The sequence below is a fragment of the Oncorhynchus clarkii genome, chromosome 26 (genome assembly GCF_045791955.1).
Source record: "Oncorhynchus clarkii lewisi isolate Uvic-CL-2024 chromosome 26, UVic_Ocla_1.0, whole genome shotgun sequence".
Taxonomy (NCBI): Eukaryota; Metazoa; Chordata; class Actinopteri; order Salmoniformes; family Salmonidae; genus Oncorhynchus; species Oncorhynchus clarkii.
The window spans coordinates 42,727,230-42,740,581 of NC_092172.1; the positions used below are offsets into that span (position 1 = coordinate 42,727,230).

The window sequence follows — 13,352 nt, forward strand, 5'->3', positions numbered from 1 at the left end:
AACCGTCCCTACCTCAGAACAGCCGGGGACAACCAAGAAAACGACGAGAGCACCGGTCTCAACGGCAACAGCGGAACCCTTCGCAACGACCCGTATAACCATGACACCGGCTGTAGTAACACCTGTGATTGTCATAGACACGGTAACAACATCTCAACTGACAACAACACCTAAGGCCTACACTGAAAGGACCTCTTGGTCTGGCGTTGTTCCAACCACAGAGAGAACCACAGAACACACAACCACAACCGCACACCCGACCGAAGCTGTGGACTGGAGACTGACCACTACTACCGGTCCCCCGACCGTACGGACCACAACAACGACCACCAAACCTACAGACCTTCTGGTAATGATCACTGAGTCCCCGAAGATCACCTTAACCTCTCCTTCCATCTCCACCACAACAGAAGCAGTGGTCCCAACCACAACCACATTACCTGTATCACCAGTGTCACACACAGAGACCACCACGACCACCTTCACCTCTCCTTCCATCTCGACCACAACAGAAGCAGTGGTCCCAACCACAACCACATTACCTGTATCACCGGTGTCACACACAGAGACCACCACAACCGTGCCAGGTCCACCAGTGGCTGTAGGGACCGTAACGACCCAGCCCCCCACCACACTGAAGACCACGGAGCCTTGGAAGCCCCCCCACAGCGAAACCTCCACCACTCCTTCTAGCCCTGTCTCTAGCACAGAGAGGGTGACCACACCTGAGGTCCCAGTGAAACCTGCGGTCAGCACAGAAGTAGACGCACTTCACCACGGTGCTTCATCTACAGTGCCAGGCGTCACCACCACAACCTCAGTTACCATGACGACCACTGCCAAAACCACCACAGCTCTGCCCGAGACTTCAACCAGCGCAGTTTCAACCTCCAGGACGGAGAGACCTCCTGCGACACCCGAAAACCCGGCCGTGCCTGGTGTACCTGGGGAACCAGTATTATCTCTCACCACTACGGTCCCCACGACAACTGTCCCACCTTTACCTGGTGTCCTTACGACCACCATCACACCTGTACCTGGTGTCCCAGTGACAACTGTCCCACCTTTACCTGGTGTCCCAGTGACAACTGTCCCACCTTTACCTGGTGTCCTTACAACCACCATCACACCTGTAACTGGTGTCCATACGACCACCATCACACCTGTACCTGGTGTCCCAGTGACCACTGTCCCACCTTTACCTGGTGTCCATACGACCACCATCACACCTGTACCTGGTGTCCCAGTGACCACTGTCCCACCTTTACCTGGTGTCCATAAGACCACCATCACACCTGTACCTGGTGTCCCAGTGACCACTGTCCCACCTTTACCTGGTGTCCATACGACCACCATCACACCTGTACCTGGTGTCCCAGTGACCACTGTCCCACCTTTACCTGGTGTCCATACGACCAGCATCACACCTGTACCTGGTGTCCCAGTGACCACTGTCCCACCTTTACCTGGTGTCCATACGACCACCATCACACCTGTACCTGGTGTCCCAGTGACCACTGCCATCAGACCAGTGACCATCAGACCGCTAACAGAGACCACTAGCATTCCTCCCGATACAGGAAGGGTGGAAGTATTGTCTACTACTTCCACAACAACTACACAAGAACCAACTTCTTCCTGGTCTGGTCCAGTAACCACAACCAGCTCCTCCACCTCCACCACGTCAGTCCCCAGACCCACTAGCCACCCAGAGAGAGTCACTACCAGAGTGGTTCCTACTTCTAAAGTAGTCTCCAAGACCACCCACAGACCAATGACAACAACACGCAGGACAACAACAGGCAGGGTTCCCGTGACGACGTCCAGAACTGCCACAACGGTGAGGTCCACCGCCAGACCGAGCACTGTTAGGGCAACTGTAGATACAAGAACTCTGGGAGTTCCAGGGGTTCCGACAGCGACGACCAGACCCGGTCCTCCTACGGTCGCTCCTCCTAGCCTGGTCACAGCTACCGTATCAGAGGTTGTTCCAACCTTGACCGTTCGTACCACGACCAAACCAGTCACCACTGCCAGAACCACAGAATCTACCGCCGTCCCCACAGGACCCACTGGCACGACCACATCCGCTTCTGTTTCCGTTCCCAGCCTGACCACGGTCACAGAATCTACCGCCGTCCCCACAGGACCCACAGGAGCGACCGCGGAACCATCCACATCCACCACTACTACACCAGAAGGAATAGTACCATCCACCACTAGAGAGACAGGGGACACTCCAGCATTCACAGAGAGCACAACCAGAATGACTCCTTCGCCTGACCTGCTGACCTCTACAGAGGTCGCAGCCACTCCAGGGGTCACACCAAAGGTCACGCCAAAGGTCACACCAGATGCGACAGCATCTCCCTCAGTCCCCGCCTTGCCCCCCACGGCCACCTCAACCTCCACCCCAGAGCCAGAGAGGGTGGACGGAGTAGACACCACTGCACCAAAGACTCCATCACCATCACCTGTGTCGCCGTACACCACATCAGAGACAACCGCGCCACCATCGGTAGTATCGCCATATACCACGACAGAGCGTGTTGGAACTACGGCAGAGGTTACTACATCCATGGCAGTGTCCTCAACTAGGATGTGTACTGTGAGTAGACCAAGTCCTCTCTCCTTTCCTCTCTTCTCCATGTAGACTCAATGGGACTCAATGTAGGCTCAATGGAGATCAATGTAGGCTCCATGGGGCTCAATGTAGGCTCGATGGGGCTCAATGGGCTCTATGGAGCTCAATGTAGGCTCCATGGGGCTCAATGTAGGCTCGATGGGGCTCAATGTAGGCTCCATGGGGCTCAATGTAGGCTCCATTGGGCTCAATGTGGGCTCCATGGGGCTCAATGTAGGCTCCATGGGGCTCAATGTAGGCTCCCTGGGGCTCAATGTAGGCTCCATGGGGCTCAATGGGATCCAATGTAGGCTCCATGGGACTCCTGAGTGGCGCAGCGGTCTAAGGCACTGCATCTGAGTGCTTGCTTGTTACGAATCCAAGCTGTATCACAACCGGCCGTGATTGGGAGTCCATAGGGCGTTGCACAATTGTCCCAGCGTCGTCCAGGTTAGGGTTTGGCCGGTGTAGGCCGTCATTGTAAATAAGAATTTGTTCTTAACTGACTTGCTTCGTTTAAATAAAGGTTAAATCAATACATATATATATATATATAATAATTGTAACTATCTGAAAAGTCCAGGCCTCTCTGTAGGCCCAGTCGTCTCAGCCTGTTACCTTATTTACTAACGCTCTGCAGTCTTCTAGCTACTTGTTCGTACGTGGTTTCTCTCATCAATGGTTTCTCTCATCAATGGTTTCTCTCATCAATGGTTTCTCTCATCAATGGTTTCTCTCATCAATGGTTTCATCTAATCTTTGTTTTCAATTAGGAAACTCTACAACACATGTTGTTCAATCTGTTCAGGTAGTAACTGTTGTTCTTCCCTGTCTCAGCCTCCCTATTCAGAGATCATAGATGAGTGTACCAAGTTCCTCTGTGTGAGCGGCCAGCTGGTCCGATTCAACATGTCCCAGAACTGTCTGTATAACTCCACCCCTCCTAACTGCGGCCTGCTCGGCTTCGCCATCCTGGTCAACGGGGACAAGTGCTGCCCGCAGTGGGACTGCCCATGTGAGGACAACTGCTAGGCGACACACGTTCACAGTAGTAGACATGCACTCCAATGGAGGCTGGTGGGATGAGCTATAGGAGGATGGGCTCATTGTAATGGCTGGAATGGAATAAAAAGGAAGGGAGTCAAACAGGTTGTTTCCATATGTTTGATGTGCTTGATAACTTTCCATTTATATCACTCCAACCATTAAAATGAGCCCGTCCTCCTATTGCTCCCCCCACCAGCCTCCACTGACGCACACACACACACACACACACACCCTCCCCGTCAGGCGTTTCTCAGTCATAATGTCCTGTTTCTTGCCGGTGTTGTCCTGTCTCCTTCAGGTCGCTGCTCAGTGTTCCCCGACCTGAACGTGATCACGTTTGATGGTAACAGCGTGGCCATCTACAAGGCTACCTCCTACATTGTGACCCAGCTGCCCAGCGAGACCGTCAGCATCGTGGTCCAGGAATGCCCCGCTGACTCAGACACGGTGAGGATGAGGGTACATTAGGTCATTGTAACGCTTGTGCCCCCAAAATGGCCGCCTCAGCGAAAGTGAGGCCATGAAGCTATAGAATTTACAGTAGGTAACTGTAACGCCGGTTTCCCCAAAATGGCTGCCTCAGACACAGTGAGGCCCTATACCAGGGGTGTCAAACTCAAATATCCAGTGGGCCAAAATGTAAAACCTGAACAAAGTCACGGGCCAACATTGAACAAATTAACCTTTTAATATGGACCCAAACAAGTTTTGCTTTAACATTGAATATGGAACAAGCATCGCTTATTACCATACAATATATAATTTAATAGTGGAGACATGCAAAATCGAATTTCAAATGAAAAAACACATCAATGGCATTCACTTATTAAATAAATAAAATTTAAATAAAAATTGTATGCCTCTTTTCTATTTGCAGCCTTCTGATTTAAATACCAAAATAAACTTTTCCACTGGCTAATAATTTTACAAATAAAATGATAATAAATCAATCAACCATTCAAGCCCATGCCTTGTAGCAAGAAAAAGTGCATAAAGAAAACGTTAATTATTGCACACTGGTCTAATCTGATGTGCCCAAGCCAGATACCTGGCATCTCTTCTTGGATGCTAGTTCATCAATGTCTGGGCTCAAGCTCTGAGCTGAAGAAATCCTTAGTATCGAGCGAAGATGTTCATCAGTCAGACGTCTCCTGTGAGTTGTTTTGGTCATCTTCATCGAGGAGAAAAGTTGCTCGCATAGATAAGTGCTGCCGAACATGGAGAGCATCTGAGCAGCTTGGGTGCGGAGCTGAGGCATTGTGTCAGGGATGAACCGTGGAAACTGTGCGGCGCCCACAGCATCATACTTTGACTTCAGCGTGTCGTTGCACTGGAGTTCAATCAGCTCCATTTGGATGTTGGTTGGTGCATTTTCCACATCAACTGCGAAGGGGTTACTAAGCAGTTCAAACTTGCATTTCTGGGCATCGAAGTCGGCAAATCGCCGGCTAAACTCAGCGGCGAGAGCACTGAGTTTTTCAGCAAACTGTGCGCATGGGAACACGGCGGTAGAGATCTGCGCTTTTATGGATTGGCAGCAGGGAAAATGGCAAGGGTTTCCTTGCAGCATCTGATTCTCCCACAGGCACAGTTTAGTTTTGAAGGCCCTCACTGCAGCGTACATGTCTGTGATGATGCGCCCCCGCCCCTGAAGCTGCAGGTTCAGCGCATCGAGATGGCTCGAGATGTCACAGAGAAAGGCCAGCTCACACAGGAACTTTTGCTCCCGGAGCTCTGCTGTATCCTTCCCTTTGGTTTCCAGGAATTGACATATTTCCTCACGCAGCTCGAAACATCTGTTCAGTACTTTTCCTCTGCTTAGCCATCTCACCTCTGTGTGATACGGCACGTCTACGTATTCCGAACCACACTCCTCCAGAAAAGATTTAAACTGGCGGTGATTTAGACCTTTGGCTCTTATAAAGTTAACTACCTGTGTTACTGTGGTCATAACATGTTCCATCTTTAGGGCTTTGGCACACAGTGCTTCCTGATGTATGATGCAGTGGTAAACAGTTAGCTCACCTGCACAGTTCTCTTCCCGCATCTTCTCCCGAACCATGCCCACCAGTCCACTCTTTTTACCGCACATCGCTGGCGCACCATCTGTCGTTAATCCAACGAGTTTATCCCACGGCAGCTTTATTTCAGTTACACATTTGGAAACCTCCTCAAAGATTTCCTTTCCTGTGGTTGTGCCATGCATTGATTTGAATCCTAATAGCTCCTCCGTAACACACAGATTTGAGTCCACTCCACGGATGAAGACTGACAGCTGAGCAGTATCAGATGCGTCGCAGCTCTCATCCACAGCGAGGGAGAACGCAACAAAATCTTTTCCCTTTTCCATCAGCTGGTCATACAGATTGGTGGCAAGATCACATGTGCGATCAGCTACTGTGTTCCTGCTCAGGCTCACGTTTGAAAATGCTTGTTTTTTCTCTGGGCATACGAGGTCACAAACCTTCATCATGCACTTTTTCATGAACTCTCCCTCATTAAAGGGCCGGGCTGATTTTGCGATCTCTGCTGCCACTATATAACTAGCCTTTACAGCAGCCTCACTTTGTGATGTGGCTTTTTTAAACATATTCTGTTGTGAAACCAAACTTCTTTTCATCTCCTCTACTTTCTGGCTCCTTTGAGTCATGTCCAGGTCCTTGTATTTGTCATGGTGTTTCGTTTCATAGTGTCGTCTAATGTTGTACTCCTTACTTACAGCCACGTTGACTCCACAAACAAGACAAACAGGTTTGTCTTTTACATATGTAAACAGATATTCTGCCTCCCACTTGTCCAGAAAGCTCCTGTTTTCTGCCTTTCTTTTCGCCATTTTTGGGAAGGGTTAGCTCGCTGACAGTTGTAGCGTCTATGTTGCTATGACTACTGTCACAGAGGAGAGAGCGTTTCTGGGTCCTGTCTTGATTGGCGCGCGAAAACAGCAGAGCATTATGGGATTCGTAGTATTAGTGGTGAATGCGCTGTATAATACCGGCGGGCCAGCTCTAGTAGTAATTTGGTATTGTCTCGCGGGCCAAATATAATTACCCCGCGGGCCAAATTTGGCCCACGGGCCAGAGTTTGACACCCATGCCCTATACTGTAGCTACAGTACCTTTGCAGAAAGTATTTCAGTGGCGATAATCAATAAATATGGTGATAAAGGACATCCTTGTCTTACACCCCTATATAATGTAAAATTCTCAGGAAATTATCATTATTCATTCACAAGTCGAGTAGTTGTATATGACTTTAATCCCTTTTATTCGAGATTCTTAGCCTTTGTAAATAAAATAAAAAAGTATATTTAATATTTATTTTTCTGTTTCCATCCGAAGCTGCTGTGGAATTTCACCAACCTGTGTCTAGTGGTTTTGAACATTACCCACAAGTCCAACCACCTGGTCATCAACAGACTGCAGAGGAGGGTCAGTCTGTTCCTTCGTCTCTTCTTCATCTCTACTTATCTCTTCTTAATCTCTTCCTATCACTTCTTCATCTCTTCCTATCTCCTCTTCATCTCTTCCTATCGCTTCTTCATCTCTTCTTCATTTCTTCCTCATCTTTTCCTATTTCTTCTTCATCTCTTCCTCTCTTCTTCATCTCTTCTTCATTTCTTCCTCATCTCTTTCTATCTTCTTCATTTCTTCCTCATCTCTTCCTATCTCCTTTTCATCTCTTCCTATCTCTTCTTCATCTCTTATTAATCTCTTCCTATCGCCTCTTCATTTCTTCCTATCGCTCCTTCATCTCTTCCTATCTCTTCTTCAGCTCTTCTTCATTTCTTCCTCATCTCTTCCTATCTCTTCTTCATCTCTTCTTTATCTCTTCTTCATCTCTTCCTATCTCTTCCTATCTCTTCTTCATCTCTTCCCATCTCTTCTTCATATCTTCTTCATCTCTTCATCATCTCTTCCTATCTCTTCTTCATCTCTTCCTATCTCTTTTTCATCTCTTCCCATCTCTTCTTCATCTCTTCTTCATCTCTTCCTATCTCTTCCTAATCTCTTCCTATCTCTTCTTCATCTCTTCCTATCTCTTCCTATCTCTTCTTCATCTCTTCCTATCTCTTCTTCATCTCTTCCTAACTCTTCTTCATCTCCTCTTCATCTCTTCCTATCTCTGCTTCATCTCTTCCTAACTCTTCTTCATCTCTTCCTAATCTCTTCTTCATCTCTTCTTCATCTCTTCCTATCTCTTCTTCATCTCTTCCTATCTCTTCCTATTTCTTCCTCATCTCTTCCTAATTTCTTCTTCATCTCTTCTTCATCTCCTCCTATCTCTTCTTCATCTCTTCCTATCTCTCCTTCATCTCTTCCTATTTCTTCCTCATCTCTTCCTAATCTCTTCTTCATCTCTTCCTATCTCTTCTTCATCTTTCCCATCTCTCTCGGTCTAACTAGCCCTTTATTCACCAATTTAACTACGGACAGAATCAAAGTCAAGGTCAAGTAGAAAGAGTTGATCCTAGACCTAAAAAGGGATGAGATGTTAATGAACTTGCCACACACACAGTAGTATTTGTAGGCCTATCTATATTAGACAATACAGTACCCCTCAACATATAGGATTTTGACACCTCTTTTCTCTTTGTCAGCTGTATGTGAACTCGAGGTACGCCAAGCCGAGGTTCAAGAAGTTTGGCTTTGAGATCCTGGACACCGGCAACATGTATCTGATCCGTACGCCAGCGGGCCTGAAGCTGCAGTGGTTCCACAGCACGGGCATGTTGGTCATCGAGACAGAGAGCTACAACAGCAAACTGCCCACCATGGGCCTCTGTGGTATGTTGTGTAGTTAGAACTTATGAGGACGTTGGTATGTGGTTTACCAGGACGCTGGTATATGGTTTACCAGGACGTTGGCATGTGGTTTACCAGGACACTGGCATGTGGCTTACCAGGATGCTGGTATGTGGTACCAGGGCACTGGTATATGGTTACCAGGACACTGGTATGTGGTTTACCAGGACACTGGCATGTGGTTTACCAGGACACTGGTATATGGTTTACCAGGACACTGGTATATGGTTTACCAGGACACTGGCATGTGGTTTACCAGGACACTGGCATATGGTTTACCAGGACACTGGCATGTGGCTTACCAGGACACTGGCATATGGTTTACCAGGACACTGGCATGTGGCTTACCAGGACACTGGCATATGGTTTACCAGGACACTGGCATGTGGCTTACCAGGACACTGGTATATGGTTTACCAGGACACTGGTATGTGGTTTACCAGGACACTGGCATGTGGTTTACCAGGACATTGTCATGTGGCACCAGGACACTGTCATGTGGCTTACCAGGACACTGGTATATGGTTTACCAGGACACTGGTATGTGGTTTACCAGGATACTGGCATGTGGTTTACCAGGACATTATCATGTGGAACCAGGACACTGTCATGTGGCTTACCAGGACACTGGTATATGGTTTACCAGGACACTGGTATGTGGTTTACCAGGACACTGATATGTGGTTTACCAGGACACTGGTATGTGGTTTACCAGGACACTGATATCTGGTTTACCAGGACACTGGTATGTGGTTTACCAGGACACTGGTATGTGGTTTACCAGGACACTGGTATGTGGCTTACCAGGATGCTGGTATATAGTTTACCAGGACAATGCCATTTGGTTTACCAGGACACTGGCATCCATTTGAAGTGGAGTGGTATGGAGGCTGGTTGTAGTGTGCTTCCCAAGTGGTACCCTATGCCCTATTTATACCACTCCTTTTGCCCCGGCCATGGGGTCAAAGGTAGTGCACTAGGGATAGGGTGCCATTTGGGACGTACCATAGAACCTCACCTGCTATAGCCATTCAGATTGAGTTGGGGCCATAGATTAAGAAGGGGCCATAGATCGAGAAGGAGCCATAGATTGAGAAGGGGCCATAGATTGAGAAGGGGCCATAGATTGAGAAGGAGCCATAGATTGAGAAGGAGCCATAGATTGAGAAGGAGCCATAGATTGAAAAGGAGCCATAGACATAGATTGAGTAGGGGCCATATATTGAGTAGGGCCCATAGATTGAGTAGTGGCCATAGATTCAGTAGGGGCCATAGATTCAGTAGGGGCCATAGATTGAGTAGGGACCATAGATTGAGTAGGGCGCCATAGATTGAGTAGGGGCCATAGATTGAGTAGGGGCCATAGATTGAGAAGGAGGCATAGATGGAGTAAGTGCCATAGATTGAGTAGGGGCCATAGATTGAGTAGGAGCCATAGATTGAGTAGGGGTCATAGATTGAGAAGGGGCCATAGATTGAGTAGGAGCCATAGATTGAGTAGGGGCCATAGATTGAGAAGGAGTCATAGATTGAGAAGCAGTCATAGATTGAGAAGGGGCCATAGATTGAGAAGGAGCCATAGATTGAGTAGGGGCCATAGATTGAGAAGGAGGCATAGATAGAGTAAGGGCCATAGATTCAGTAGTGGCCATAGATTGAGTAGGGATCATAGATTGAGTAGGGGCCACAGATTGAGTAGGGGCCACAGATTGAGTAGGGGCCACAGATTGAGTAGGGGCCACAGATTGAGTAGAGGCCATAGATTGTGTAGGGATCATAGATTGAGTAGGGGCCACAGATTGAGTAGGGGCCACAGATTGAGTAGGGGCCACAGATTGAGTAGAGGCCATAGATTGTGTAGGGGCCACAGATTGAGTAGGGGCCATAGATTAAGGGCCACATATTGAGTAGGGTCCCTGAGATGTTGTGCATGTTTTGTAGGTGTAGATTGAGAAGGGGCCATAGATTGAGAAGGGGCCATAGATTGAGAAGGAGCCATAGATTGAGAAGGAGCCATAGATTGAGAAGGAGCCATAGACTTAGATTGAGTAGGGGCCATATATTGAGTAGGGCCCATAGATTGAGTAGTGGCCATAGATTCAGTAGGGGGCATAGATTCAGTAGGGGCCATAGATTGAGTAGGGACCATAGATTGAGTAGGGCGCCATAGATTGAGTAGGGGCCATAGATTGAGTAGGGGCCATAGATTGAGAAGGACGCATAGATGGAGTAAGTGCCATAGATTGGGTAGGGGCCATAGATTGAGTAGGAGCCATAGATTGAGTAGGGGTCATAGATTGAGAAGGGGCCATAGATTGAGTAGGAGCCATAGATTGAGTAGGGGCCATAGATTGAGAAGGAGTCATAGATTAAGAAGCAGTCATAGATTGAGAAGGGGCCATAGATTGAGAAGGAGCCATAGATTGAGTAGGGGCCATAGATTGAGAAGGAGGCATAGATAGAGTAAGGGCCATAGATTGAGTAGGGGCCATAGATTGAGAAGGGGCCATAGATTGAGTAGGGACCATAGATTGTGTAGGGGCCATAGATTGAGTAGGGGCCATAGATTGAGAAGGAGCCATAGATTGAGTAAGGGCCATAGATTCAGTAGTGGCCATAGATTGAGTAGGGATCATAGATTGAGTAGGGGCCACAGATTGAGTAGGGGCCACAGATTGAATAGAGGCCATAGATTGTCTAGGGGCCACAGATTGAGTAGGGGCCATAGATTAAGGGCCACATATTGAGTAGGGTCCCTGAGATGTTGTGCATGTTTTGTAGGTGAACGTGCCATTCCTGAAATAATAACGCTGTTTCATCTTCTGGCTCCCCGCTCACTATCCCTCCCTTCTTGCATTCTGGCCATGGCCTTGCCCCCGACGCATGCTCTCTCTCACACTTTCTCTCTCTCCTCTCCCCCTCTGTTCCCCTCTTCCGATCACCTCTCTCTCTCTCTCTCTCTCTCTCTCTCTCTCTCTCTCTCGTGACTCTCTCTCTCTCTCTCTCTCTTTGTCTCTCTCTCTCTCTCTCTCTCTCTCTCTCTCTTTGTCTCTCTCTCTCTCTCTCTCTCTCTCTCTCTCTCTCTCGTGACTCTCTCTCTCTCTCTCTTTGTCTCTCTCTCTCTCTCTCTCTCTCTCTCTCTCTCTCTCTCTCTCTCTCTCTCTCTCTCTCTCTCTCTCTCCCTCCCCCTACTCCCCCCCCCCAGGCTGCTGTGATGGTAACCCGGCCAATGACCTGATGCTGTCGAATGGGACGACAGTCGGGGAGAGCGAGGACCCAGCGGTGTTCATCGACAGCTGGCAGGTCCCCAACACCACTAGTTACATCAGCCACAGCCGGCGCAGAGAAGTCAACTGTTCCACCAGCGACTGTTCCCAGTGTATGACCATGCTGCGAAACACCTCCTTCAGCCCCTGCCATGCTTTTGTAGGTTCCCTGCTTCCTCTCTCTCTCTCCCTCGTCGTACAGTACCCCCCCCCCCCATCCCAATACAGCACTGTAGATGTCTACAGTACCCTCCCATCCCAATACAGCACTGTAGATGTCTACAGTACCCCCCCATCCCAATACAGCACTGTAGATGTCTACAGTACCCTCCCATCCCAATACAGTACTGTAGATGTCTACAGTACCCTCCCATCCCAATACAGCACTGTAGATGTCTACAGTACCCTCCCATCCCAATACAGTACTGTAGATGTGTTGAAGACATAAGACAGATGATTCTGTACAGTACCCTCCCATCCCAATACAGCACTGTAGATGTCTACAGTACCCTCCCATCCCAATACAGCACTGTAGATGTCTACAGTACCCTCCCATCCCAATACAGTACTGTAGATGTGTTGAAGACATAAGACAGATGATTCTGTACAGTACCCTCCCATCCCAATACAGCACTGTAGATGTCTACAGTATCCTCCCATCCCAATACAGCACTGTAGATGTCTACAGTACCCTCCCATCCCAATACAGTACTGTAGATGTGTTGAAGACATAAGACAGACGATTCTGTACAGTACCCTCCCATCCCAATACAGTACTGTAGATGTGTTGAAGACATAAGACAGACGATTCTGTACAGTACCCTCCCATCCCAATACAGTACTGTAGATGTGTTGAAGACATAAGATAGACGATTCTGTACAGTACCCTCCCATCCCAATACAGTACTGTAGATTTGTTGAAGACATAAGACAGACGATTCTGTACAGTACCCTCCCATCCCCAATACAGCACTGTAGATGTGTTGAAACAGAAGACAGACGATTGAAGAAAACGCTGTTGTATTTCTTGTAATGCACCGCAGGTTCCTCCCAGTACGTTCTGTGAGGTGTGGGTACGTGACGCGGAGTACGTCAACAACCCGTGTGTAGCGCTGGCTGCCTACGTGGCATCTTGTCACAAGTTCAACGTCTGCATGGAGTGGAGGAGCCCAGACTACTGTCGTAAGGACTGGCTTTATTCTGCTGCACTGGCTGTTTAACATGGCTTCCAAAGCACAGTTTAACATGGATTCCAAATCACAGTTTAACATGGCTTCCAAAGCACAGTTTAACATGGATTCCAAAGCACAGTTTAACATGGCTTCCAAAGCACAGTTTAACATGGCTTCCAAATCACAGTTTAACATGGCTTCCAAATCACAGTTTAACATGGCTTCCAAAGCACAGTTTAACATGGCTTCCAAAGCACAGTTTAACATGGCTTCCAAATCACAGTTTAACATGGCTTCCAAATCACAGTTTAACATGGCTTCCAAATCACAGTTTAACATGGCTTCCAAATCACAGTTTAACATGGCTTCCAAAGCACAGGCAGACACATGAAGCCTTACACTATAACGTTTTCATGTCAGTCAATACACTTACAGTATAATG

At 48.1% G+C, this 13,352-nt stretch overlaps 1 protein-coding gene across 1 annotated transcript in view; it reads left to right on the forward strand.

Moving 5' to 3' along the window:
• Positions 1 to 13,352, forward strand: part of LOC139384623 (otogelin-like) — a 135,203-nt gene that overhangs the window by 100,505 nt on the left and 21,346 nt on the right. Inside the window, exons 35-44 of the mRNA XM_071129441.1 lie at positions 1 to 1,040; positions 1,533 to 1,909; positions 1,985 to 2,518; positions 2,717 to 2,899; positions 3,461 to 3,638; positions 3,969 to 4,117; positions 7,009 to 7,098; positions 8,268 to 8,454; positions 11,678 to 11,898; positions 12,782 to 12,920. The exon at positions 1 to 1,040 is cut by the window's left edge and continues 684 nt beyond it. Coding sequence (XP_070985542.1) covers positions 1 to 1,040; positions 1,533 to 1,909; positions 1,985 to 2,518; positions 2,717 to 2,899; positions 3,461 to 3,638; positions 3,969 to 4,117; positions 7,009 to 7,098; positions 8,268 to 8,454; positions 11,678 to 11,898; positions 12,782 to 12,920 — 3,098 coding nt within the window. The remainder of the gene's footprint in view (positions 1,041 to 1,532; positions 1,910 to 1,984; positions 2,519 to 2,716; positions 2,900 to 3,460; positions 3,639 to 3,968; positions 4,118 to 7,008; positions 7,099 to 8,267; positions 8,455 to 11,677; positions 11,899 to 12,781; positions 12,921 to 13,352) is intronic.